At 47.5% G+C, this 27,672-nt stretch overlaps 1 protein-coding gene across 4 annotated transcripts; it reads left to right on the forward strand.

The window, feature by feature from the left end:
* Flywch1 (FLYWCH-type zinc finger 1) lies at window positions 1-27,538 on the forward strand. Of its 4 annotated transcripts, XM_063226356.1 has the most exons (11): window positions 126-264; window positions 852-957; window positions 2,582-2,696; window positions 11,863-12,268; window positions 13,310-13,777; window positions 14,738-15,163; window positions 15,310-15,573; window positions 18,701-18,964; window positions 20,100-20,354; window positions 22,836-22,905; window positions 26,499-27,538. In XM_063226356.1, exons 4-11 carry the CDS (start codon window positions 11,944-11,946, stop codon window positions 26,536-26,538), a joined length of 2,112 nt encoding a protein of 703 aa, XP_063082426.1. In that variant the 5' UTR covers window positions 126-264; window positions 852-957; window positions 2,582-2,696; window positions 11,863-11,943; the 3' UTR covers window positions 26,539-27,538. The 4 variants fall into 4 exon arrangements, with proteins under 4 accessions (XP_063082427.1, XP_063082425.1, XP_063082426.1 ...); XM_063226357.1 differs by lacking the exons at window positions 126-264; window positions 852-957 and adding an exon at window positions 1-125; XM_063226355.1 differs by lacking the exon at window positions 852-957 and having other exon boundaries at window positions 125-264.
* The last annotated feature ends 134 nt before the right edge of the window (window positions 27,539-27,672 follow it).

The following is a 27,672-nucleotide window of genomic DNA, read 5'->3' on the forward strand; positions in this document are numbered from 1 at the left end:
GAGCGCCTCGCAGGAAGGCTCCGCGGCCTTGCTGCGCATGCTCGCCAGGAGCCCGCGGGGCGTTGCAAGAGGCCGGCTCTTCGCCGGGGCGCGCGCGGGCACGAGGCTCGCTCTTGAAGGGGCAGGTGGGGGTGGGGAGCGGGCGCCGGGGTCGTAGTGGCTGGAGCGGCCTGGACGGCCGGGTCGATGCCTGCGGCTGCTGCAGCCGGGGTTGAGGCACCCGCTGCGGCTCCGTCGCCGGAGAGGGAGGGCTCGCTGCCGTCGGTGAGGACGGGGCCCCGCTGGCGGGGAGGGTCCTGCGTGGACGGACGCGCCTCGCCCGGCCCTCCCGGGTCCCGGGTTGGTGCTAGAAGGGGAAATCCGACAATGCGCCCCGGGCTCCGACCACTTCCCTGTCGGCCACCTGCAGCTCCTCTCCTTTTTCCTTGCTCCGCCTGCCGCAGCCCACCCGACCCCTGGACTGAATGAGCCTTATAATACCCCCAAATAGGGGAGTCCCATATTCGTCGGGCTTTTCCCCCGACCTCCCACCCCGCCTTGTCTGCCCACTCAGAGTGCATCAGTCCTGCACCCTTCCAGTCCCATCCGGTCTGGGCATGCGGAGGTCTCGGTGACCTTGCACTTTTTGCTGGTTATTTCTCCTCTCTTTCTAGTTCTGACTCAATAGATTTGTCCATTATGCTTTCCAAACTTTTTTACTGAACCCACACTGAGAAATATGTTTAAGGTGCATACCCTGTGCCTGTACATATAGTTACTGATCCACAAGTTTATAAAGGAAGACACGCAGCGCAGTGCACATGACGCAGATCTATTCTAGCTCTAGTCTCATTCATTTCACTCCATTCCAGAAGGCTTTTGCTTTTGGCACCGAATGGTCTAGCAGCTTGAAACCTTGGAGGATACTGAACTGTCACACAATCAGATAATCACTGTAAACTTTAATTGCAAAGCAAGGTATATTTTTATTTTTACATTTCTGCTTTCCAAGGCCAGTATCAATTCTAGAGTTTGATTTTGACTTTCTGGTGTGATTCTGCTAGATTGGTCTTGTTCCTTTTCCACATGCCACTTGTAGAAGAAATTGAGACTGGAGCTGGACCAGAGCTCATACAGAGCTGAGTGTGTGCAAAGCTCTGCAGAGGGAGACAATTTTTATTAGGAGAGATATGGAGAGAGTTAAGCTTTAGAAAGAATAACCTGTTGGTTATTCCTTGGGGAGACTGGAGAGGCTGAGTTTGCCCGTGTGGTGTGAAGAAGCAGCAGTAAGGAAGGAGGTTCTGAAGTGACAGGAGAGGAAAGGAGATGGAAGATGAATGTGATCAGATGTGAAGGGAGCAAGATGGAAGGACATATTAGGAGAGGTAAAGGGGGAGTAAAAGCCAGGATTCTGATTTAGGGTGATGGGGCAGAGGCTTTAGTCAGCTTTCTGTCACTGTAACAAAATACCTGTGATAATTAGAGAAAGGTTTATTTTGGTTTTGGAGATTCCAGTCCACCATCAGGCAGACCCTACTTTGGGCTTTTGAGAGCAGTGCCAGGTGGCAGTGGAGAGGAACACATGGTGAAGCAGCCTGCTTATCTCATGGCTAGAAAGCAAAAGAATGAGAGGGACTGGGGTCCTACTGTCCCCTTCAGGAGCATACTCCCAGTAACCTAAGGACCTTCCTCAAGGCCTACTTTCTAAAGGTCCCACCACCTCCCAGCAGTGTCACCCTGGAGACTAAACCTGCAACATGATAGTCTTTGGGGAACGTTCACTATTCAAGCTATAAAGCAACGGCTCGGGGTGATCTCATTAACTGGAATCTCCTTGCCATTCATTCATTCATTCATTCATTCACTTGTGAGACAGGGTCACTTTGTCATTCAGGCTGGCCTTAAACTCACTGTGTAGTGCAGCCTGGCTCAAACTTGTTGCGATCCTCCTGCCTCAGTCTCCTTCATGTTGAGATTATAGGTGTGTGCAGGAATACCCAGCTTGTATCTCTGCATTTCTAAGTTGCTTTGGAACAGTAGCTTTCAAGCAGTTTTTCCCCTCAGGGGACTTTTAGCAATAGTAGTCATCAGAATTTGGGAAGGCTGGCAGGGGAAGGATGATTGTGATACTGATAGCTATGTACAGGTAAAGACCAGGATGTTGCTAAACATCCTGCAATGAACAGAACAAGGAAATATTGAGATCAAAATGCCGCTGATGTCAAGGTGGGGAAATCCTGCTTTAGAGTAGTCAATCAATCTTTGGGGAATCACCAGCACCTCCAGCGTCTACCAGGAATAATGCTACATGCACGCAGTTTCTGGACAAACTGCTGGGAGGGTGACTGCTGCTGCAGGCATCAGTGTCTAAATGTAATTGTAGGAGGGCTCGAAAATCAGGCAGAGTGCCTTGTAAACTTTGTGGTGGGGGAAACATTGGGATTATCCAGGAGGGTTTTAGACATCAGGGCCTTCCCTCCACTTCTTTCAGTGCTCAGGATCCTACCGAGCCTGCACAAAGAACTACTGGTCTTGACTAATTCACAGATTGTAGAAGAATTTCACTCACGATATCTTGTTTGCCACTTTTTCTCCTTCACAGCCAGAGGCGAAAGCAGCCAGAGGAATTGCAGGACTTGTCTAAGGCCTACACAGCAAGCCCAAGCCCCAGCTCTGGGGTGGGTTGATGATGGTGTAGTTCTCTCATGCAAATGAAGGTAATTCTTTTGCTCCACTAGCAAAAGGTCCTGTCTTTCAGTACCTCAGCAGTTAAGAGCTTGGACCTGGGGTACCTAGGAGCCTCCTGACGTTCTTTTTGTTTTTTTTTTTTCTGACGTTCTTAATAATGTGTGGCTCTTGGACCCTGTGTACTGAGCCCTGTATGACCACCAGCAGGGTAGCAGTGCCAAGCCAGTAGTCTTAGAGCTACACTCATCCTACTCTGTGACTTGACTGAGCAGGGAGAAGATGAGAGAGTGATGAACCATTAACTTTAACAATAATTGTGCAGTGTGTGTGTGTGTGTGTGTGTGTGTGTGCACATTTGTGTGCATGTGTGCATGTATGTGTGGTACCAAGGGTTGAACTCAGAACCTTTGCACTGTTACATTTCCAACCCTTTAAAAAATTGTTTTTCCCTAATTTTTGAGATAAGGTCTCACTGAGTCACTATATTACCCAGGTTGGGCTGAAACTTACAGTTCCCCTATGTCAGCTTCCCAGAGTACTTGCTGGAATTACAGATATGTACCACCATGTCTGGATTCTTTGAGACTCTTGAACACCTCATTTACATCCACCTGACCTGAAAATAATTCTGTTCACTCAACTTTTTGAGTGAAAGTTGGATATTACAATATGAACACATTAGTTCTCAAAACGATGAGCAAAGTCAAAAGTACTTTAATAAATCAGTCTAGAGACGGTAATGGTGTCACACACCTGTAACCCCAGCAACTCAGGAGGCTGAGGCAGGACGATTGCTGGAAGTTTGAGGCTAGTCTGATCTACAAAATGAGTTCAAGGCCAGCCTGAATTGCATAGTGAAACCCTCTCTCAAAAGACAAAAACAATAGTAACAAAAAATAAATCCATCTGGAGTAAATGTATGTATATATATAAAAGTTTTATGAAATAATGCTTTTATTACACCAGAGCAAGTTGAATTCCTATGTAATTTTTGAAATTAATGACTAGAATCTAATGATTTTAGGACCAGTAAATGAAATGATTTGAAAAAAACATGGTCTTAGACTAAACCAAGGAAATAAAACTTTAAATATATACAGTGAATATATACTAAAGACTTTACTTAACCTGTTGCTAGACAACCAGTCAGATTTTATAACTACTGTGTAAGAGAATCCAAGGAAGATTCCAGAAAACTGTAAGACAGGAATTTTTAAATTAATGTGCAGATGGAGGCAAAACTGATTCCTTTCACAACAGGAGAATTTATTGGCATATTCATATTTACTTACATGGAAAGGGAAAATTTATTTACTTGCGTATACACTAGAATGATTTTTTTATTCCATTTATCTATAATTTATACAGTTGTAAAAGTAATTCAAAGCTAATGGAAGAATAGAATCAGATAATTTAGAAGACTGTGTTCTACACAGTACATTGTTTTCCCCTGGAGCACATAGTTTCCATTTGGCTGAATGATCAAAAACACACCTGTAATACCAGCTGTTAGGAGGCTGAGGCAGGAGGATTGTGAGTTTGAGACTACCCAGAGCAAGATCCTGTCCCAAAATTGTCTCCAAACATTGCTGCATATATTGGCCAGGTGGCAATAAGAGCCTAGGCCCAAGGTAAATACTGTAGTTAAAAGCAGACCAGCAAACAGAGAAATTGGCGACCTATTAAAGTGTTAGGCCTCCTTGCCAGGTCATAGTGAAGATGCTTCATCCAGTGTCAAGACAGAATTCCCAAGCCAGTGCACCAGGAACCCCAGCATTCTGGGAGGCTGAGACAGGAGGATCACAAGTTAGATCATGTCAGAAAATGTTTTTTTTTAAAAAAAAAAAAAAAGGATGTAGCCTAATGCAAAAGCCCTGGCTTCAATCCCCAGTACATGGGTGGGGGTGTATGCAGGCTGGGGTCACACAGCAAATAATGAGGAAACCATGGTTTCTTGAACCCTTTTTTTCTAGAAGCATGAAAGATTTATTCCTCAGGCTCAAATGTAATACAATTCAAATATAATTATGAACTTCAAATATAATTATGAACTTATTTTTCTCATTTCAAATATGAACTTTTCTAATTACAAAATAAGGCATACATGTAAAAAGTGAGATTTTTTTTAAAAAAAGGAAATTTCCCCATTAGTTCACTACCTTTCAGGTATTTCCTCCACTTGCTCTTGCTGAGGTTTAGGATTAGTAGTGCCCCCAAGTCCCTGCCTTAAAGCTAGTTATGCCATATTGACCCAGCTTTTATAACTAGGTTGTTTTCCCTTGAAAAGTATTTTTGTGACTTGATCAAATAGATCTATTACATAGGTTCAAAGCATTGTAACCTCACTTCGTAGTTAGGTTTTCATATTTAAATTGTGGGGTTAGTTAGTTTGTTTTTTGAGATAGGATCTCACTGTGTACTTCAGGCTGGCCTCAAACTCGAGGTGATGCCTCTGCCTCAGCCTCCCAAGTGCCAGGATACGCCACCACACCTGGCTCTTAATGTTGTTATTGACAATCTCCCCTGTCTACTTGCTCAAAGCATGAGAAACAAGTCCAGTTTTGAATTTCATTGTATTCCTGGGACTTGGTATGCTGCAAACAGCAGGCATGGTTGAGTGATGTGGAGATGGCCCAACTGCGGGGTGCCCATACTGTGGAACACTACCAGGAGCTAGAGTAACACACAGCAACGTACAGTGTTCTGGTGAAAAGATCTCCAAGGGCCGGGATACTGTAAGGTAATATAAAAATACTGCTTTTTTTTTCCCCCTCGTATTTTTGACAGAATATGAAACAAGAACCTGAAGTAGACTCTATTTGCAGTAGTAGTTAGCATTTATCTGATAAAACTCTGTGGAAGATGCAAAAGGATGTTTCTCAGAGTAAAGAAAATATTTTTTTGTTTTTTGTATCTGGGATCGAGCTTACACCTTGCACTTGCCAGGCAGGTGCTGTTCTGCTGAGCTATATCCCCTGCAAAGAAATGGTTTTTGGAGTGATAGTCCAGGGAGAGTCTTATTTGTGCTTCTAAAAAATATGCTTTACCATTCACTGTAATGAGAGTCACCACTTTTAACTATATACCTTGATTGATTTTAACAGATGTTTGCAGCAGCATAGCCACCACTGTAATCAAATCAACCATCTCTGTTATCCCAGAAAGCTCCCTCACGCTGCTTTGTAGTCAGCCTCTCTTCACGCCAGCCGCTGGCCACCCACTGATCTGCTGTCACTATAGTTTCTCCTTCCCAGGTTTTATTTAAATGGAAACATGTATTATGTAGGCTTTTTGTGTTTAGCTTCTTTCTCTTAGCATGATTTTGAGATTCACCTGCATTATTGTATGTATCCTTTTTTTAAAAGTTGCTAGTTTTGGATTCTTTCTTTCTTTTTTGAGACAGGGTCTCAGTATGTAATCCAGATTGGTCTTGAACTTGCTATGTAACCCATGCTGGCCTCGAACTCATGACGATCCTCCTGCCTCAGCCTTCTAAGTGCTAGCATTACAGGGGTGTGCTATCACACTCTGTCTTAGTTTGGGGCTATTATGAATAAACCTGCTCTGTACATAAAAAAGAAAAAAAGAGCTTAATCCACAGGCAGACACTGAAGGTTTGAGTAGTGACTGTCCTTTCTGGCCTGGCTCTGGCTTGGATTCCTTCTCTCTAAAATGAAGAACACCTACCTAATTGATGAGGCTATTTAGAAGATAAAATGAAATAATGCACTAAAAAAAGTGACTGCCAACACTTAGTGTTGTGCCTTGCACATCATTAGTCTTTGGTAGCAAAATGCTGCAACCATGGTGCACGTGTGTGCAGTGCTGGAGGTTGAACTTCAGGACTTTTCCATCAGCTATAGCCCCAGCCCTTTTTGTTTTTCATTTTGAGACAGGTTCTCACTAAGTTGATGAGTGCCCAGGATAGGCATGGCATTGGTCTGATTAAAACGTCCTGACCCAGGGGCTGGTGATTTAGCTCAGTGGCATAAGCACCTGCCTTGCAAGCAGGTGGTCGTGAGTTCGATCCTTGGTACCGATAAGAAGAAAAAAGAAGGAAAAAAGTATTTAAAAAAAGTCCTGCTCCCCAACATTTCTGTTTAGCACTTGTCTGCTTTGAGTCTGTGTAGATCAGCCCATTCTGAACATTTTATGAGTAGATTCCTATAGTACTTTGTTTTTGGTAACTGGCTTCTTTGACTAAGCGTGTATTAGGACTTCATTGCTTTTTGTCTGCTGTGTGGATAGGCCACCTTCTATGACCCATTCTCTCACAGGCAGGACTTGTCTGTGAAGGCCAGAGGGAGAACAGGATCGATTGAGTGACCAAGCAAGTACCAAGTATGCTCTGTGCCCTGTGGGAAGATGGTGTCCATGGGGTGGGGGTGAGGTACCCCACAACCACACTCATAAGAGAAAGTGTGGACTTCCCCGCAAAGTTAGGCAGTTAAGAGGAGGACTTTTATTAGGGTTTTGTTTTATTTGGATATAGAAGACCTAAGTTCTTTAATGATCCAATTGGAAGGAAAGCAACGGAGGCGGTGGGAAGGTTTGGAGAGTGGCGAGGACAGGATGTGAAGGTGGACAAAGGGTGCAAGGGGCAGGGGATGTGATGAGGGGCTGGACAGAGCCTGGCCCTCTGAGTGGGCAGAGATGTGTGCTCTGCTCACCTGGGCAGTAGGGAGGACCATGAGTTTACCAGGTGGCCATCCAAAAAGGAAAAATTGTGAATAAGAGAAAATGTAATTTTTTTTTTTTGTACCAGGAATCAAACTCATAACCCTGTGCTTGACAGGCAGGCACTTACGCCACTGAGCTATATCCCTGGTGCAGAAATATGTTCACCAGTGGTGCCAGGGAAATGGGGCATTACAGGTGGTTTTTGTGCATGTGATAAAATAAAAATACCATGAAATTTGCTATCTTCACTTCTCCCTCCCTGTGTTTGTTCCTTTGCTCTCTCTCCCTTTCCTTCTTTCTCCCTAGTGCTGGGAATTGAGCCCAAGGCCTTGCATATGCCAGGCAGATGCTCTGCCATTGAGCTGCACGTCCCCCTGGCCTTTTTACCTTTTAATTAAAAAAAATTTTTTTTTATTCTTTTGCGGTACTGGGGATTGAACTCACAACCTCGTACTTGCCTGGCAGGCACTTAGACCACTGAGCTAAACCCCCAGCTTACCTTTTAAATTTGAGACAAGATCTTGCTAAGTTGCTCTGGTTGGTATCAAACTTATAATCTTCCTACTTTAGCCTCCCAAGTGGCTGAATTAAAGGTGTATAACACCATGCCAGACCATCTTGATTATTTTTACAGCAACATATATTCACTGTCATGCAGCCATCACTCTTGCTATTTCTAGTAGGACTTTTTCATCTTCTCCAACTGCAATTCTGTCCCCACTGAAGAACAAATCCCCATTCTCTCCAGCCCCTGACACAAATCATGTTACTTTCTATCTCTGTAAGAATCGCATATAAGTGGACTCATATAGTATTTGTCTTTTGTGCTTGCTTTGAGTTGCAGTTATTTTCTCAGGTGTTGGGGATTGAACCCAGGTCTTCACATAGAGCTACATCTCTACACCCCCTGCCTTTTTTTTGAGACAGGTGGCCTTGAATTTATTATGTAGCTAAGGTTGAACTTGACTTTGTAATCTTCCCATCTCACTCTCCCGAGTACTGGGATTACAGGGTACACCACAATACCCAGCTCCAGCCTTTTTAAATTTTTTCAGTTTTTAATTTTTCCCAAACATGTCAATCAGGGGACAACAATGGTACATACCTTGGGTATCGTCACCCCCCAATCATTCACCCAGAGCACAAGGCATCTTCTAGCCTTTTAAAAAACTATTTTGCTGGGTTGGGGATTTAACTCAGTGGCATAAGCACCTGCCTGGCAAGTATGCGATTGTGAGGCCGATCCCTGGTACCACAAAAATAAATAAATAAAGAAAGAAAGAAAGAAAAACTATTTTGCTAAGTTACTAAATTGCTTGGGCTGAGCTTGAATTTGTAATCATCCTGCCTCAGACTCCTAGAGTGCTGGTTAGAAAGATATACAGTACCATAGCTGGCTACTGTTGTGTTTTGTTTTTGGTACCAGTGCTCAAACTCAATCTTGTGCTTGCCAGTAGGCACTTGTGCCACTGAGCTATATCCTCAGCTATCATTGTTTTTAATGCCTAATTCTTACTCAATATCTCTTATACTTAATATTTTTGTTTTCCTCATCCAGTTACAAGTCCTTTATATGTAGTCATCTGCATTTGTGTAATATAGTATTCTGGAATACATTTATGTCAGCAAGTCCCAACCATTTGTATGATTCTATCAACCCACTAGGTTTGGTCATTCACCAAATATATCAGTTATGTATTTTGTTACCTCTGTGTAACAAATGACGTCTAGTCTTCCTGCCTTAGGAAACACCAATTAGCTGGACATGGTGACACATATTTGTAATCCTAGTTACTAGGAGGCAGAGGTAAAAGGATCACAAATTCAGAGCCAACCTGGCAAGATAATGAAACTGTCAGACAATTACGGGCTGGGGATATAGCTAAGAGGTAGAGTGCTTGCCCAGCATGTATGAAGTCCTGTTGCCATTCCCAGCATTGCACATGCGCAATAACAGTAGCCAGCCATTGCTGTGGGCTCTGGGTACCTGGCTGGTCCCATTGTGGTTTCCCAGGCTTCTTCAAGTGTCTACATAGCTGGAATGGGGCTGCCAAGCCACAAAGTACCAGATGATCGCCTCAGGGTCTGGCAGCACCACAGCACCTGTGTGTGGCCTTTTGTAAAGCTTCTTTCTCAGCCATGATGTAAGGGCTTGTAAGCCTCTTCCTGCTGCATTGTTGGGCACAGCAGACTATTGAGACCAGTTCAGAGTCACAGTAGTGACTCTGCAGCGGTGACTGCATACTTAAATGGGTAGACTTGTGCTCATTTAGACAGTTTATCACACCCAGCCCTTTAATGATGAGAGTGGGAACAGTTTATCAAGTCCAAATCTAGTTGGTAGCAGGGCCCCAGCCTCCCATGAGACTGTGGTCAGCACTTGGCAGGCCTTCTGTTCTTTTGGAGCTTTTGCATATTTGTTGATGTATGTGAATCTTAGAATCTGTGTCTCTGTGTGTGTGTAAGCACATGTGTGCATCTGTGCAGAGGGGAAGGTGCTGAGGCTTGAAGTCAAGGGGTTCACACTGACCTAAGCTCCCTCTTTTTATTATTTATATATATATATGTATATATATATATATATATGTATACATATATATGTATATATATATATTTATATATGTGTGTGTATATATATATATATATATTTTTTTTTTTTTTTTTTTTTTGTACCAGGGTTTGAAGTCATGACCTCGTGTTTGCCAAGCAGGCACTTAGGGCTACTGAGCTAAATCCCTGGCCTCCCTCTCTTTAAAAAATTTTTATTTTGAAACAGGATCTCACTAAGTGGCTAAGTTGCTCAGGTTGGGTAACTTGAGGCCCTCTTGCCTCAACTTTCTGGAGTGCTAGCATTACAGGTGTACACCTGCCTTGAAATTTTAAAAATAGAAATTTTGGTTGAAAGGATGGCACTATTTGCTTTCAGCTGGGCCTGGTGCAGCTGCATGTGAATGTGGGCATCTTTGGTTGTGCCAGCCTTGATTTAGAGAAGAGCCGCGCCTGTTGGAGGCCAGGCTTCAAGCCTGATGATCTGAGACAAAGGTGGCTGCAGAGAGCCACACCAGCCTTCCCTCGCACCTGGTGACCTGCGGGAAGCTGAGTGTCTGAGGAACAGGACGACTCAGGATGCAGCCTGGCCTGGACTGGTGGAGGTGTTTCTGGGTCCAGAGAGCAGAGATGCATGGAGATATGGAAGGATGCAGTGGTGGGTCCAGAAACCCCAAAGCCACACCTCTCAGATGTGCCTGCTCATCTGGGAACAGGGTGTGGATAACCAGAGAGTGGTCTGCCCACAGAGGGACTTGTGCCAGGCCTCTCAGTTTGTGGCGCAGTGTCACAGGGTGGAGCTGGCAGTGTAAACCTTTCCTGCCTAGGAGGTGCCCTCAAGGGACCTTTGTCTTGAGTGCCCCTATTTCCCAGCATCACCTCATCGCCCTGTGGGACAACATGGGCAGGGCCTGGAAAGCACTGAACTGGCGGCGCTGGGGTTGGCTTGTCCAGATGCTGGGCCAGAGCTTCAATCACTTGCCAGTTGCCGAAGATTTCTTTGCTGAGGAGCACCTTGCTGCTGCCAAGAAAGCTATAGGGACCCCATTCCTGGAGCTGACCAGGCCTTAGGGGAGCTAACTGTAGATTGTGAGGTCAGGGAACACAGATAGGGAACATGGGGGATGGGCATGGGACTTAGAGCCACAGAACTTGTGGGAGCAACAGTTCCATGTAAAGAGGCCAAAAATGTCAGGAGGACTGCAGTCTTGTTTAGGGCGCCTACTGAGAAGTGTGAAGACCCACCAACAGCCAGCCACCTGCATTGGCACCATTTCCAGGCTGGAAGCCTGGCAGCCCCCAGTGACCTTGAGGGGTCCTCCAGCCCATTCACAGCCCTGTCTGCCTGACTGAGGTCACACCAGCAACAGCTCAAGCAGGCGGCCATTCTTTGCCAGGCTGTGTTGTCTCCCAAGGGCTGGGCAGGCCTGCAGCCTCCAGACTAGGATAAGGATTGGCTTTTCACAGCATCCAAGTGAAATGTATAGAGCACAGGCAAGTCCCCAGGGGTGTGAACAGAAAATGGGGTTTAAATATACACGGTGAATGTATCTCCATGTCCTTATCAGTAAAGGGGGCCCAAATGAATGGCCTGCTCATATCCCAGGGGCTGGAAGTTAAAGGAAAGAGTGGATAAGGACATCACCTCTGTGTTGGGTTTAGATGAGGCTCCATAGGTAGAAGGTCAGTTGCTAGTATATTGTCACCTGCCAGCCCCTCATCACTGAGCACAGTTGATAAATGGCGAAGGTGAGGCCCAGACAGAGAGGTGATGTCTGCAAGGCCCTGAAAGAGGAGCAACAGAGCAGAAACATCAGCTCAGGAACTCTAGTTCTGTCAGGTTCCTTCACAGCCTGAGCCTCAAGGATCCTGAGGTGGCCCATCTGACCCACCTCCAACCCAGGTCCATTTCTAAGCCCCAAGCCCAACAGCTTCTCCACTAACTAAGGTTTTTGTCTTCTCCCTTAGGACGGAGTCCAGATTGGCAAATTCCAGGCCAGGGAGGAGAAACTCGTCTCTCAGGGCTGAGTGCGAACTGAGGGTCCCGGGATGCCCCTGCCTGAGCCCAGTGAGCAGGAGGGCGAGAGCATGAAGGCTGCCCAAGAGCCATCCCCAGAGCCCAGCATGGATGTAGTCCTGGCAGACCCCAGCGAGCCCCAGGAGTTCTCCAATCTGGTCCTGCTGACAGCAGCAGACCAGGAGGGGAACGAGGTGGGCTCTGATCCCACAGAAGTACATTGTATCATCTCCTTGGAGATGGCTGACCCCTCCACCCTGTCCAGCACCCTCCAGATCCTGCCAGCTGAAGGGCAGGTCCAGGCAGTGCAGCCACACCGGTGGTCCTCGGGGCTGAAGCGCAGTAAGCTGGAGACAGGTGAGACATCTGAGCTGCCACTTGGCCCTGAGGTGGGTTTGTAAACAACCATATAGGAATCCAAGCAGCCAAACTGATAAATTTAGAATTTAATTAACTGAGCTCAAGATCACTCATATACAGACCCCCACACACACCCCGGGTTAGGGTCCAAACAAGTGGCACTGAACTAGAAAGTTACAGAGTTTATGTTTTGGGGTTTTTGTTTTGTTTTGTTTTTGTCTTTTTGAGACAGTGTCTCGCTTCACAGTTCAGGCTGTCCTTGAGCTTACTTTGTAGCCCAGGCTAGTCTTGAACTCACAACCATCCTCCTGCCTCAGCCTCCCAAGTGCTGGGATTATAGGCATGAGCCACCACACCTGGCTAGTTACAGAGTTTTTAAAAGAGACAAATCATAAAAGACATCCTGTTGGAAACAATTTAGCTCAAATCTTTCATTAATTTTTAGTTGACATCTGTATCCTGCTGCTTTTGTTGAGCAGGTTAATTTTTCTCCAGTAGTACAGTGCATTGTGCTTTTCTCATGAGACTTATACCCTGAGTAGCTTTCTATTTTCCTGAATACAGGGCATTAGTTAAATGCAGGGCTTAAGATGGCGTCAGGTATGCCAAGCTACAACAGGCTCTACTCCCTTGGTGGATCTGCATGATGAGACATGAGCCTGTGCACCCCTAGTCTAGCAGGGTGACCTCTTAAGTGCCAGCCCTTCTTGCAGGAAGGCTCATGGTCTCTAATCTTGGCCTCACCCCAGGCCAAGATGTTCCTTGCCTGATGTCATCCTGCCTAGTGTAGCACCTCCCTGCTGGGCATTGCATCCCCTCGGAGCTCATGGGAATTGAAGTGATGTCCAGAATTCCTTCAGCTCCTTAAAACATCTCCTCTCCACATAAAACCAGCCTCAAGAGTCTGGGCTTCTTGCCTGGCAGCCAGGAATCAGAGGAGATTCCCTGCCCACAATGACCTGCCCCACTCTGGGACTCATGGCACTCACTGGCTTTTGCTCCCAGGCAGCTAACCCAGCTTTCTCTTTGTCCCCACAGTCTCCCAGCCCCTGGAGTTCCTGAAGACCCCATTTGGGGGTCGCCTCCTTGTCCTACAGTCTTTCCTTTACAAGCAAGAGAAGGCTGTGGGGGACAAGGTGTACTGGAAGTGCCGCCAGCATGCTGAGCTGGGCTGCCGGGGCCGGGCCATCACCCGTGGCACGAAGGCTACAGTGATGAGGGACCACTGCCACCCACCAGATGAAAAGGGCCTAGAGGCCCGGCGCCAAAAACAAAAGCTGCCTGACTCCGCCTTGCCAGAGAGCTTGAGGGATCCCCAGGATCCTGAGGACCCTGGAGGCCCAGTGGAGGAGCTGCTCAAGGAAGTGAGCCCATGGCTGTACCCTAAGGAACCAGAGCCTACACCCCAGCAGGTACAGAACAATCCAGCCCCAGAGCAGAACCAGGTGTCTCAGACCCTGTCCCTGCTGAGCTTGCCGTTCAAGAAACGCCGTACCCGGGGCCTGGGTGAGTACATGCCACCCCTGCCCCCCTAGGACAGTGGGAACCCACAGGCTTTCTTCATGCCAGAATAGAAATGGAGGGCTTCCACGTCTTGTATTAAAACGTTCTCAGGGAAGCTGGGCATGGTGGTGCACACCTGTAATGCCAGCACTCTGTGAGCCTCAGGCAAGATAAGTGGAAGTTTGAGTCCATCTTGACTTAGCAAGACCCTATGTCAAAATATAAAAATAAATTTTAAAAAGGCTGGGGATGTAGCTTAATGTGATGGCCCTGAGTTCAATCCCTTGTAAGAAAAACAAATTGCACTCAAGGATAAAAAATGCTCAAACTAGGCATGATGACACCATCTGTGAGCACTCAGGAAGCTAAGGCAGGAAAATTGCTATGAGTTTAAGGCCAGCCTGAACTATGTAGAGAAACTCTGTCTCAAAACAAAACTAAGTGTATGCTCAGGGTCACAATAACTTTGAAACATGTCCCATTAATCTTAAACCTATGGGACACTGCTCTTTACTCAGCTGGGATCTGGATTTAAGCATGAAACGATGCTGGGCTGGGGAAAGGGATGGGGCAGGAGAGCCTTTTTTTCTTTTTCACTTCAGACCCTCTAGTTGCATTTAGTTTTATAGCAGTATGTGTGTATTATTCAAAAAATAGATGAAAATTTTAAACAAAGTATAAAAGATATGGTCAAGAGTGACTGGAAACCTCCTGCCAGCTCAGCTCGTCCAGTGTTACCTTGGATATGCATGGTGTTTAACCCCTGAAAGGGAGTTGGGTCCTCCCTGGCTGTCTGCTGGGGCGCAGACCTACAGGGCACAGATGCCTGGCTGGGGTGGGGGCGGGAGAACACCTCCGTCAGAGGCTGCTGCACCGGAGAAAAGCACCGGCCAGTCTCCAACTCTGCCCTGGGCCCTCCTGCCCTGCCTGCTGGGTCCTGACCACCCTGATTGCTCCCTGCAGGCCTGCCTCCAGGCCTGGAGTTCCTGAGGACATGCTACGGGGGCAGCTTCCTTGTGCACCAGTCCTTCCTGTACAAGCGGGAGAAGGTTGTGGGTGACAAGGTTTACTGGACATGCCGGGACCATGCACTGCATGGCTGCCGCAGCCGCGCCATCACCCAGGGGCAGCGCGTGACGGTGATGCGTAGCCACTGCCACTCACCTGACATGGAGGGCTTGCAGGCACGGCGGCAGCAGGAGAAAGCCACACCAGCTGGCCCTGGGGGCTACGCAAACAAGTTGTCCCAAGGCATACACAGTCCAGTCTGTCACCAGGGGCCAGGTGCTCCTACTGTCACCAAGTCCCGGCCCAGAAAAAAAGCAAAGGTCTCTGCCCAGATCCAAGCCCTACAAGGACCTCCTGAAGAAGACCAGGATGCAGATCTCGGTGAGCCATTGTCATTGGGGGCTTTCTGCCTCAGGTCCTATCTGAGGGCTGTGGGACGTCTATCTGCCAAGCCACCCCACACTCCTCAACCTCATCTCCACCATCTGGCCCTGCTCCTCTCTGATTGTCTCTCTTTATCTCTACAGGTGGTCCCGAGTTCATACGAACCCCACTGGGGGGCAGCTTCCTGGTGTATGAGTCCTTCCTGTACAGGCGGGAGAAGGCCGCGGGGGACAAGGTGTACTGGACGTGCCGGGACCAAGCTCGCATGGGCTGCCGCAGCCGCGCCATCACCCAGGGCCGGCAGGTGACAGTGATGCGTGCCCACTGCCACCCACCCGACCTCTTGGGCCTGGAAACCCTCCGGCAACGGGACAAACACCCGAGCCCCACTCATCGAGAGAGCCTAGGTATGTGGGGAGACCCTACAGCCTTTCACCTGACCTCCTGTGAACATTCTAGAAAGAGCCACGGTCTTATTCTGACCTTCCTACCTGGCCTCTACACCTCAGCTCACATGTGTACCCTGCTTTCCCACACCCTCCTCACCCCTTCCTCAACCAGCCTGCACCCTAATCTCCTGAGGAACCCAGATTTGTTCCTTCTTTCTTTCCTTCTGTCCTTTTAAGAGTTTACCGTGCTTCCCCAGGAAGCTGAGTGTGTGAGGTTGGGTCCTCGTCCTCACTGGGTATGGGTGCTGATTCTGGCTGACAGAAGACTCACCATCTGGACTGAGGGAGGAAGTCAGATTTATTTGGAGCCAGGTTCTCCCCCAGCCTTCTCCATGGCCACCTGCCCCTGTGCCACCACTCAGCTCTGCCCAGCTCAGTCCCCCAGGTCAGGAATGTGCCTGGCGGTTCTGAGGGTCACGTTCCTGCCCCCCTGTGGCTGGGGAGAGGAAGCAGGGCCCCTCACCTTGCCAGCTGTTCGTTGTGTCCACAGGCGCTTACCTCTCCTAAGGCTTCCTGTCCTGAGTTTTTGGCGTCACTTGAGTCATTTTTCATTGCACAGCACCATGAGGTACCCAGATGCCCAGCCTTACCCTCTTCTCTTCTTCCTACCCCACAAGTTGCCACTCTGAGCAGTTTCTCTTGTTTCTTAGGATACTTGTGATCACACTCTCCCTTTCTGTCTTGCGGGGGCCGGGGTGCACAGTACTTGGAATTGAACCCAGGGCCTTCACACAGAGCTACATCCACTGTCGTTTTGAAACAATTTTTATTTTGAGGCAGGTCTTGCTAAATTGCATAGACTGAACTCAAATTAGCAATTCTCCTGCCTCAGCCTCTTAGAGTGCTCAGATTACAGGTGTCTCCCCCGTCCCTTACCCAGTTTAAAAATGTGTTTTTGTGGCTATTAACTAGTTTTCCATTTCTTTGTTGCCTGTTGAATTCCAGTCAGAAAAAGTAAGGATGAGATTCGTACTTGTTGCACAGGTTGTGTTTTCACTTTGTCATAGAAATCTCACTGTTTTGCTGAGAGTGTACTGCTTGGAAGGAAGTTCCATTTCCTTCCCTGCTTGGCTCTTAGTTTTCTCTGGGGTCCAGCAGCCACTTTGTTGCCCAGTTTTCTGAGGACCTGTTGGTGTTTACTCCCATCTCACGCAGTCACATCAAAACAGCTCTTGGTCTTGCAGTAGCAGCCTTCTGGTCCCTGCTGCAGCCTGGCCTGGACTGGGTGAGGCCCAGCCACCACCCCAAGGGCTCTGCACCAAACTCTGCTTCTCTGCCTTTCTTCTTCTTGGTTCTCTCGTGTCTTGAAGTTGAGGAGGTCCCTCCTGAACCATGAACCTGGGAGGGACCACTGTGACCCTCCCTGTCTGGGGTTTTGGTGACTGTCCAGACTGTAATGCATCCTTCTGGAATGGCTCAGCCTGTTCTAGGACAGCGCAGCTGATCCTGCTGCTGCTTCTGGATGTGGCTCCTCCTGTGCACCCCTGGAGTGCCAGGCTGTAGGGGTTCACGGCTCAGCTTGTTCCTTCAGCACAGAGTATCCTCTTTTTTTTAGACCAGGTCTTGCCGTGTAGTTGAGGATGGTCTCAAACTCTCTGTGTAGTCCAGGCTGGCTTCAAACTTGGGCGATCCTCCTGCCTTAACCTCCTGAGTGCTGAGATTACAGGTGTGTGCCATCACAGCCAGCAGCACAAAGCATCTCCTTGCATCACTCCATAACATCCTTATCTGTCTCTGTGACCCCTGTTACTCTGATGTTGATTCTCCTGGGATGACTGATCATTTTTGCAGTACTATCTGAGATTTTTCTAAGCTTTGTTTTCTTTTCCTCCCATTTAAATTTTGTTGTGTTGTGTTGTGTTTTGGTACCAGCAATCAAACTCAGGACTTTGTGCTTCCCAGGCAGGCATTTATGACACGGAGCTATACCCCTATCCCTTTGCAGGGGGGTGTTATGGGTTTTTTCTAAGTCAGGGTCTGGCTATATAGTCCAAGCCTGGCTTTGAACTCAGAGCAATCCTCCTGTCTCAGCCTCCTTAGTGCTGGGATTACAGTGACCATGCCTGGCCCGTGTATGTTTTTAAGCTTTCGCTCCCATGATCTTACCTCCTCACCCTCAGCTTGAAGGATGGGGTAAGCATATTCTTAGTGAAGGGAAGCTGGCCATGGTCCCCTTGCTTGCCAGGGCATTCACCTGTCTCATAGCCCTTCATCCTCCAGTCTCCTGTGTAGGGTCCGCACAGGGTCCTCCTGTCGCTAGGCCCTGGCCTCTCAGCTGCTTCCTGCCCAGGCTGACTGAGTTCTCAGTTTGCCGTGTCTATGAGCCACCACTCATTCTTCCAGCATCTCTGGCCACTGTCCTGTCCTCTCCAAATCTGTGACCTTGTGCAATGCAACTTTTTTATTCCCCTACAGATCTTTGACTACAGTGTGGAAAGTGGGGAACCATACCACCATGGCCATGTATCTTGTTCCTCGCAGCCTGCTGTCCCCACTTCTTGGCTGGCTGTCCCTGTGTGCCAGCCCCCTGACCCCTGTGCTCCTGTGTGCTGCAAGGTCCCACCCCCAGCTGCTGCCTTGGATTCTGCCTGCTTCACCTTCCCTGCCTCTCTAGGCGGCTCTGTGAACATCTACCTTCAGGGTTTCCCATCTCAGTGCTTATCTCCAGTCACTGCTGTGTGGCCCCCGCCCTACACAGAGGGTCCTCTCTGGACAGCAGGGAGTAGCCTCCCAGACTCCATTCATCACATTCCAGTGGGTAGTGCCCCTCCTGCCTGCTCCCTCAGCCCTCGGCCTATACCCCTGCCCATCAGGGCTGCCTCATGTGGGTTCTGTGAGCCACTGTGGTCACTTCTGCCTGCAGGCTCCTTGCTTGGCCAGTTCTGAGCCTCAGTAAAGGGAGCCCCTGAGCCAAGTTGCAGGGATGTGAGGTCTGTGTCCTGGCCCCAGGGCCTTTTCATAGAGAATAAGAAATACAAAGCTTGAAGTGCGGGAGAGCCTGCTCTCATCTCTTCAGAACAGGGGTGCCCCTCTATTCCTTCCCTCCTGAGGCCTCCTCTCTGATTGTCTCTCTTTGTCTCTACAGGTGGTCCCGAGTTCATACGAACCCCGCTGGGGGGCAGCTTCCTGGTGTATGAGTCCTTCCTCTACAGGCGGGAGAAGGCTACCAGTGACAAGGTGTACTGGACATGCCGGGACCAGGCACGCATGGGCTGCCGCAGCCGCGCCATCACCCAGGGCCAGCGTGTGATGGTCATGCGCAGGCACTGCCACCCGCCCGACCTGGGGGGCCTGGAGGCCCTGCGGCAGCGGGAGCACCTCCCCAACCTGGCCCAGTGGGAAGGCCCAGGTGTGATGGGTGACACATAGGCCTTGGGTCCTGATCCCCTCCTGGGTGTGGACTCCAAGGCAGCAGCCGTCATGTGCAACACTGGTACTGGTCCGAGGTGGCCACTGGTAGAATAAACCAGCTCAGACCAGTAGAAAAAGGGCACAGGGGTAAGGAGTGGCATTATTGGCAGCTACAGGAGCCCTTCTCAGTACCAGTTAATGGGACCTGGACCTTGGAGAGCCTCTGTCCCCACTGGGACTGTCTGTCTGCTCTCCCTGCCCCCATGCTGTCCCCTGCTTTTTGTTTGTTTGTTTGTTGAGACCGGGTCTTGCTATGCAGTTCATCTTGGCCTCGAGTTTATTTTGTAGCCTAGGCTTACCTCAAATTCGCAGTGATCCTCCTGCCTCAGCCTCCTGAGTGCTGGGATTACAGGCGTGCACTTACCTCACCTGGCTCCCTGCTTTTCTTATGTGGTTCTCTCTGGTCACCCCACTCCTACCATGACATTCCCACCACCACATGACCTGTAGTTCAGTTACTTATTTTATTTTTAATTTTTTTTTGTGGTAATCTACAGCCTTTGCACTGAACTACATGTCCAACCCTTTTTATTTTTTGCTTTCTGAGACAGACACTCTCTAAGTTGCTCACTTGGCTAGACTGGACTCCAGCTTTCGATGCTCCTCTCTCAGTCTCCCAGAATGCTGGAACTGCAGGCGTGCTACCACCACACTCGGCTTTAGTTCCACTTCTTTAAAACCCAAGAGTTGGCTTGGTTGCCAGCTGGCTCCTCTGGGTGGGTTGACAGAGAGCCAGAAGGCCCCTGGTGCACAAACCAGGTCAGCCTTCTGGGGGCCCAGCTTCTGTCCTGGGTGAGCACTGGTGGGCATGGAGTCCAAGTGGTCAGGGCAGGGCTCAGAGCTGCGGTGGCAGCAGGCCACACTGGAGCCCTTGCTGAGGGAGGCCCATCTGCAGTGGAAGGTGCCTGGGTGCGGGCTTGCGACTTCTGTGTGTAGGGCCCCAAGGAGGAAGTAGAAGGTAGGGGCAGGGACCAGAGCGGGAAACTTGTGGCCGAGGGGACAAAGTCCACCATTCCTGGTACACCTAGACCTGGGCTCTAGTACTCCACTCACTGTATTACTTTGCCCTGCAGAGCCTCAGCAGCCCCTGGAGTTCCTGAGGACATCCCTTGGTGGCAAATTCCTGGTGTATGAGTCCTTCCTCTACCGGAAGGAGAAGGCTGCTGGAGAGAAGGTGTACTGGATGTGCCGGGAGCAGGCCCGGCTGGGCTGCCGCAGCCGCGCCATCACCCAGGGCCGGCGTGTGATGGTCATGCGCAGCCACTGCCACCAGCCTGACCTGGCTGGCCTGGAGGCCCTACGGCAACGCGAACGGCTCCCCAACCCAGGTACCACACAGGCAGAGAGGGTGTCGGAGGCTGGAGACATGAGATCATTGGTGTCTTGGTGTCTGCCAGCCCAGACCTGGTGCCTGAGGAACCTTCATGTGGCCCTTCTGCTTTTCAGGAACATTCCTATCTTTCTCACTAGTTGCTTCCTGTGACCTGAAACCACACCTACATTTTGCCTATCCTTAAAAACAGCTTCCATTTCAATTGCTGTTCCTGTCCTTGCTTTTATACTCAGATGTCTTAACTTTTTTTTTGGTATCAGGGATCAAACTCACGACCTGGGGCGCTTATGCCTGCTGAGCTAAATCCCCAGCCCTAGATGTCTTAACTTTTCTTAGGTTGTTGTCTCATGAAAATACGCTGAAAAAGAGAGACTATGCCAGAAGGACATGCTGATGTTTGTGCTTGCATGCGTGTGCACATATGCACTCACGTACATCAAGTTTGCAAATAATTAGTTTTGTTGAACTGAAGCTGATTCCTTTCACATAAACGAATGTAAAACCAGCTTGTAGGAAGTATGCCTCCTGTTAGTTCTTGTGAGCATTGCAAAATAGAAATGAATCCAAGGTATATAAAATAATCTGGAAATATTTTATTTCTCCTTTAGAAACAAATTTTCATGAGAAAGACTCAGTCTGCCTTAACCAAAAAGTGAGGTCACAGGCAGCTTTGGTACAGTGGTGGTGTCCCTTCTTTGACACTGAGTTGATTCCCAGTTCCTTATGACAAGGGTCGAAGACTGGTTCTTAGGATAGCAAGTAGCTTATTTTACCTGGTACAGGTAGTTTGGGGATGTTAGAAAACTAGAATTCCCAGTGATTCCCCCAGTCAGTTACTCTGCCTGTTTATGTTAGGAGCCTTGAGGTCATCTCTAACAAGGTGTGTCATTAGCTGAGTTAGCTTTGGCAGAGAAAGAGAAAGAAAGAGCACACTATATGTATGTGTGTTCTTTGAACAATTTATGCTAAGTACAGGGCTTTAAAGGAAAATTCCAGATCCTTAAAATCTAGCTATAGGGGCTGGGGATTTAGCTCAGCGGCAGAAGCGTCTGCCTTGCAAGCAGGCAGTCTTGAGTTCCATCCCCGGTACCGATAAAAACGAAAAAGAAAAAAAAAATCTAGCTATAATGTATTTTTCAGGATGAATTCTTCCTAGCTTGACTGTAATACCATTGATTACCTTCCATTTCTTTTCATCTTTTTCCATGATGACTTAGAATGACTACTTCATAAATAGTTGCTCATTTTCTAATCATTGGGTAAATAGTTGTTGCACAGTAATTCATTTCACATATTTTAGCAAGAAAAACACCGAATCATAAGAGAAAAAACATGACACAACTAACTAGGTACAGTGAGAACCAGCTTTAAGTATTTACTTGCTTGTACTGAGGACACACACACACACACACACACACACACACACGCTGAGCATAGGGGTGCACACCTATAATCCCAGCACTCAGGAGGCCCAGCTAGGAAGGTCAGTATGAGTTTAAGGCCAGCTGGAGTTACATAGTGAGTTCAGGGCCACTCTAAACCATTTAAGTGTGATCCAGTCTTTAAAAAACATACAAAAACTGCCCCTCCCCCACAAAAAACAAACAAATGACCTTTAGGTGATTTTCACCCTCATAATTCAAAGAACTCTATATAATTTTTAGCAGATCTATGAATTGAACCCAGAACACCTTTGCTGCTCACTAGGCACTGAAGTGCAGAGCTGCACCCCCAGTCTGTGCTGTGAAGTTGCAGGGAATGGGTCCAGGAATTCCGGCTCTTTCCCACCGGGGTCTTACAGTGTGCTCACGTGGGTGGGGCAGGCCAGCACTTCAGCTGAACCCATAAGCCTTTCTCTTATGGCTTTCTTCTTTTTCTGATCACTTTGCTTTGCATGTTTCAGGAGACTCTCTGGGCTCTTAAGAGGCCTTAATATGTTCAGCACACACACATTAATTCTCTTGGCAAGCATCTTGCCCTTAAGTAGCTTGTTTACAGTGCCAACACTGTACACTGTTTCACTTTTGCCCTGTAGCTAAGTAGTAAGCACCTAGTTGCTTACTACTTAATTTAAATTTTGATATAAGTTCTTACTGAGTTGCTAAATTGCCTTAGCAGTGTGGGCTCAAACTCAAGATCTTCTTGCCTGTGCCTCTCAAGAGTGCTAGGATTATAAGCATGTGCCACCATGCCTGGCTGCTAAGGACTGGTTTTGCTGTATCTCATTGTTTGGTATACTGCGTCTATTTCATTTTTCATTTTCAACAGTACTCATTTCTTCAATGTCTGTAATATCACCCTTTTGACAGATTCACATATATGTGGCCAAAGGGACAATGCCTAATGTTTTCTAAAAGGCCTAGAGCGCATACACTGAGATTCTCCCCTTTTGCTTTTGTTTTCATCATTTTGACAAATAATTGAAAGATTGTCTACCAAAAGAATTCTTAATTGCTGTTTTCAATTTTTTCCTCAGAAAAGATAAAACTTCTACCTGAAGCTCAACCGAGCACCGAGACTTGTTCTGAAAGCCAGCAGAGTTGTGGGTAATTGTCTCAGTTTTTCTGGGTTGAGATGTAAGGAGTGGTTGGACTGTGTGATTCTGACTTGGAATCTCTTAGGAGGTCGAAGAAAGCCAAGGGCTACAGTCATCTGTCTGAAAGCTCCAGTGGGGCCAGTGCAGCAGCGGTGACTCATTCATTCATGCTGTGGGCTGCAGGCTCAGGTCCTCACACATGGGACTGTTCTTAGTGCTCCTCAGAGTCCCCAGGTGTGGCAGCTTTTCCCCCTAAAGTGAATGAGCAAGGGAGAGCAGGAAAGAAGCCACCAGCAGCAGGAGAATTTATTTCTTCTCAAGTACACATAGAACATGCCCCAAGATAAACCATGTCTAGGCCTAGAACAAGTCTCCATACATTTGAGAGGATTGAAATCATACAAAGTATGTTTTCTGACCACAATGGAATAACATTAGAAATCAGTAACAAGCTGGGGATGTAGCTCAGTAGCACAACACTTGCCTAGTAAGCTCAAGGCTCTGAGGAGTTCTATTCCTGGCACACAAAAAATCAGTAACAAGAAATTTGGGAAATGAGTATGTGAAAATTAAACAACACATTCAGAAAAAAAAAAAATAAACCAACAACAAAAATTCTTCATATGGGAAATTAGAATTTTTGGGGTGGGGGGACCAGGAATCGAACTCACAACTGCACACTTGCAAGGCGCTTATGCCTCTGAGCTAAATCCCCGGCCCTGAAATTAGAATTTTTTTTGTCTTTTTCTTTTTTATCGGTACCAGGGATTGAACTCACGACCACACACTTGTAAGGCAAGTGCTTATGCCGCTAAGCTAAATCCCCAGCCCCCAAAATTAGAAATTTTTAAAAATATATGCAAAATACCAAAATTTATGGGATGCAGCAAAACCAGTTCTTAGAAGCCAGGCATGGTGGTACATGGTTGTAACCCTAGCACTCTTGAGAGGCACAGGTGGGAAGAGCTCGAGTTTGAGCCCACACTGGGCAATTTAGCAACTTTGTGAGAACATGCCTCAAAATTTAACAAAAAATAAGTAAATCAAAAGGGCTGGGATGCAGCTTAGCACTTGGCTGTAGGCTCAATTCCTAGTACTGCAAAATAATAATAAAAATAAAAATGAATTAACTAAAAGAGCTGGAAGGGCTGGGAATATAGCTCAGCAGCACAGTGCCTGCCTGGCAAGCACAAGCTCCTGATTTGATTCCTGGTACCAAAATAAATAAATAAAAATAAAAACTAAAAAGGCTGGAAGTGTAACTCAGTGTAAAGGCCTTAAGTTTAATCTCTAGTACCACCACCAAAGGGGAAAAAAAGTGCTTAGAGAAAAATTTAAAACCATAAGTACTTACATTAAAAGAGAAAATGAGCCATGAGCAGTGGTGCATGCCTATATTCCCGGCAGTTGGGAGGCTGAGGCAGGAGGATTGGCATGAATTTGAGCCAGCCTAGGATACACACTGAGTTCAAGCTTGAACTACACAGAAAGACTCTCTTAAAAAAAACCAACAAGAACAACAAAAAAGGGAGACTGAGGAAGGAGGATGAGTTTGAGACCTGCCTGGATTATATAAGTAAGGCTGTATCTCAAAAGAAGTAGTAAGGGGGAGTGAGGAAGAGGCCAGATCAACAGTTTACATGAGATACACTTAAAAAGGAGAGCAAGTGAGACCAAAAGTAAGCGGAAAGAAGGTAATAAATATTAGAGTAAAAATAATAAATAGTAAAACCCAAATTCAGTTTTTGAAAGGATCAACAAAATTGACAGGTCTTACCTAAACTGACCCAAAAATTTAGCAAGAGACATGACTCAGATTATTAGAATCAGCCAGATGTGGTGGCACATGCCTGTAATCCCAGGGAGGCTGAGTCAGGAGGATCACTGCAAGTTAGAGGCCAGTCTGTGCTATATGGTGAGTTCAAGGCCAGCCTGAACTACGTAGTGAGATCCCATCTCAAAAGACAAAAAAACGAAAAAAGCAGTTGGGTGGTGTATGCCTGTAATCTCAGCACATGGGAAGTTGAGGGAAAAGGAGGATCACTGTGACTTCAAGCCTGGGCTATACAGTGAGTCCAAGGCCAATCCGAACTACATAGCAATAGCCTGTCTCAAAAAACAAACAAAAAGGAATTAACAGTGGTGCTTTCCAATAAGAGGAAGGAAATTCCCAACTCATTGTGTAAGGCCAGTATTCCCCTGACACCAAAACCAAGCAAAGGCATCACAAGAAAAGAAAGCTACAGACCAGTTTACTTAGAAATATGGAAGTCAAACTCCTTGGCCAGCAAACAGAATCCAAATTTTAAAAAAAGCTTATACACCAGGACCAGCTGAGATTATCTCAGGAACTGGAGAATGGCTTAACATCCCAAACCCAGTTGATGCAACACACGCCTGCTCACACAGGGACTTCATTGGCATCAGGGAGCCTGGTATAAACACTTCCCTCTGTTGACACAGTGCTGTCCCTAAGTGGTGGGGCTTGTTCCCTCATTTGGGAAGTTTGCTGAATACTGCTTTTCTTCTGAGAGTCTAGAATTTCAGCGACAGCTGCCAGTCATCCAGGCATGCTATCCCCTTGGGACTGATCTCCAATAAAAGCCTGAATTTAGCCAGGTGTGGTATGTCATGCCTACGATTCCAGCTACTCCAGAAGATGAGGCAGGAGGATTGCAATTCTGAGGCCAGTGTGAGCAACTTGGTAAGATCCTGCCTCAAAAAAGCATATGTTTTTAAATGTTTATTTTGGCAGTACTGGATCAAACACTTGGATAGTCTAGTACTAGTTACATCAATAGCACATTTTTTCCCCACCACTTTTTTTTTTTGTCTTTTTCGTTTTTATCGGTACCAGGGATCAAACTCACGATCACACACTTGCAAGGCAGGTACTTATGCCACTGAGCTAAATCCCCAGCCCCACTTTTTTTTTTTTTTTAAAGACAGGGAGCCCTTTTATTTTTATTTTGAGACATGGTTTCATTAAACTGCTGAATTGCCCAGGCTAGCTTGGATTTGTGGCCTTCCTGGCTTAGCTCCTGAGAATACTGGGATTACAAGTGTACACTATTATACCTGGCTTTTAAAACAAAACTTTGGCCAGGGATATAGCACAGTAGCACAAGTGCCTGCCTAGCAATCTCAAGATCGTGAGTTTGATTTCTGGTATTAAAAAAATTCAATAAAAATAAAAATTTCTTAAATGATCAGGAATATAGCTCAGTGCAAAGGCCCTGGGTTTGATCCCTACTGCAAAAAAAGAACAATAGGGGGCTGGGGATTTAGCTCAGTGGCATAAGTGCCTGCCTTGCAAGCAGGCAGTTGTGAGTTTGATCCCCGGTACCGATTAAAAAAAAAAAAAAAAAAAAAGAACAATAACAAAAAGCCCAACTGGATTCAGGCTGAGAGGGGGCTCAGTGATAGAGCATTTGCCTAGGGTGTGCAAGGCCCTGGGTTTACAAAACTTGGTGTGTGTGTGTAAAGATGCTCTGACTGATAGTTATCTCTAGGAAAAAGGATCCCAAGAGTCCTTATCTTTTTCTGTCATCTGTTTCCACCATGTTTAACTCTTTGTAATCATATGCATCCCCTCGCCATCAGGAACATCGAGGAGACCAGGCCGGAGAGCGAGGCCCAGTGAGATGTCTCCGTGTGAGCCGCAGAGAGGCATCAGCTGCTATCCAGATGCTTCCCATCCACGCAGGCATTTTTCCACCTATCTAGAGTTGCTTGACAAGTTCTTTCATTCTTCCCAAGTATTGATAGCCATTTCCTCAGAGGTCTCCCAGTGCTTGGACAGTGTCCCTGTGTCAGCAAAAATAGCACCCAGAACTGGTGGCACATGGTGGCAGGGAGATGCAGCGCAGGGCACAGAAAGCTCTGGAGGGGGCATCTGGATGGGGCAGAGAGACCCTGTCCACACTCTGCTACCCAGAGCCACAAGCACCAGATCACAAATTTTGCAAGGACTTTGCAGTAGGTATGGTCCATGGGCCCTATGAAATGCCACCCACTAGGCCAGCTCAGGCAGAGGCTTTTGCTCCTTCCGGTGAGCATCCTTTCCAGGCCAGCACAGGCCACACAAGGTCTTTTCTGGACTGGTGGGGCTGGCAGTTCCTGGTCTGGCTGCCTGTTGCCCACAGGGTGTGGCCAGCCCCAAGCACAGTGGAGCAGACTCTTGTTGGATTTGCCATCCTGTGTGCACAATTCCCATAGCAGGTGTCCCTCCCAGCAGTGGCAGCCAGCACTGGGCAGATACTTGGGCTGCACAGGGCCCCTCTGGTCACCTGCATTTGCCCACCGCACAAGAGTAGAGAGTAGGCAGTGGTAGATGCAGCCCTCCTTCCGCCTGGGAGCTTAGCAGAGAACCTGCCAAGGTCCCCTGGCTGAGCTGACCTCCAAGGGGCACAGAGACACCTGCCAGGGACTGCAGAGCCTCCTGCATGCCAACCAGGCTGCGCCCCCAGACAGCAGGTCCCTGTCCTCACCCTGTAATAATGGAGGGAGCATGCAGTGTGGTGGCAGGGTCTCCTCTTCTAGCAACCTGGCTACAGAACTGTCATCCCTGTTGAATAGAGATAACTTATGCCCCTGGCCTACAGCTTATCTGCTTCCTCCAATAAATCCTATTTTCCATCTCACCGCAGGCCTGTTGTATATCTACAGCTCATCCATGACAACAAGTGGCCACCAGGAAGCCACAGTCTTGAGTCTCAGGGCTGTGTATCTGGGAAGTGATAGGTGTGGTTGGGCAGTTCCCTGGGCAGAGGTGGTC

This window comes from Cavia porcellus, unplaced genomic scaffold, assembly GCF_034190915.1.
Source record: "Cavia porcellus strain 051 isolate PalLab524CR breed Dunkin Hartley unplaced genomic scaffold, mCavPor4.1 scaffold_16, whole genome shotgun sequence".
NCBI lineage: Eukaryota > Metazoa > Chordata > Mammalia > Rodentia > Caviidae > Cavia > Cavia porcellus.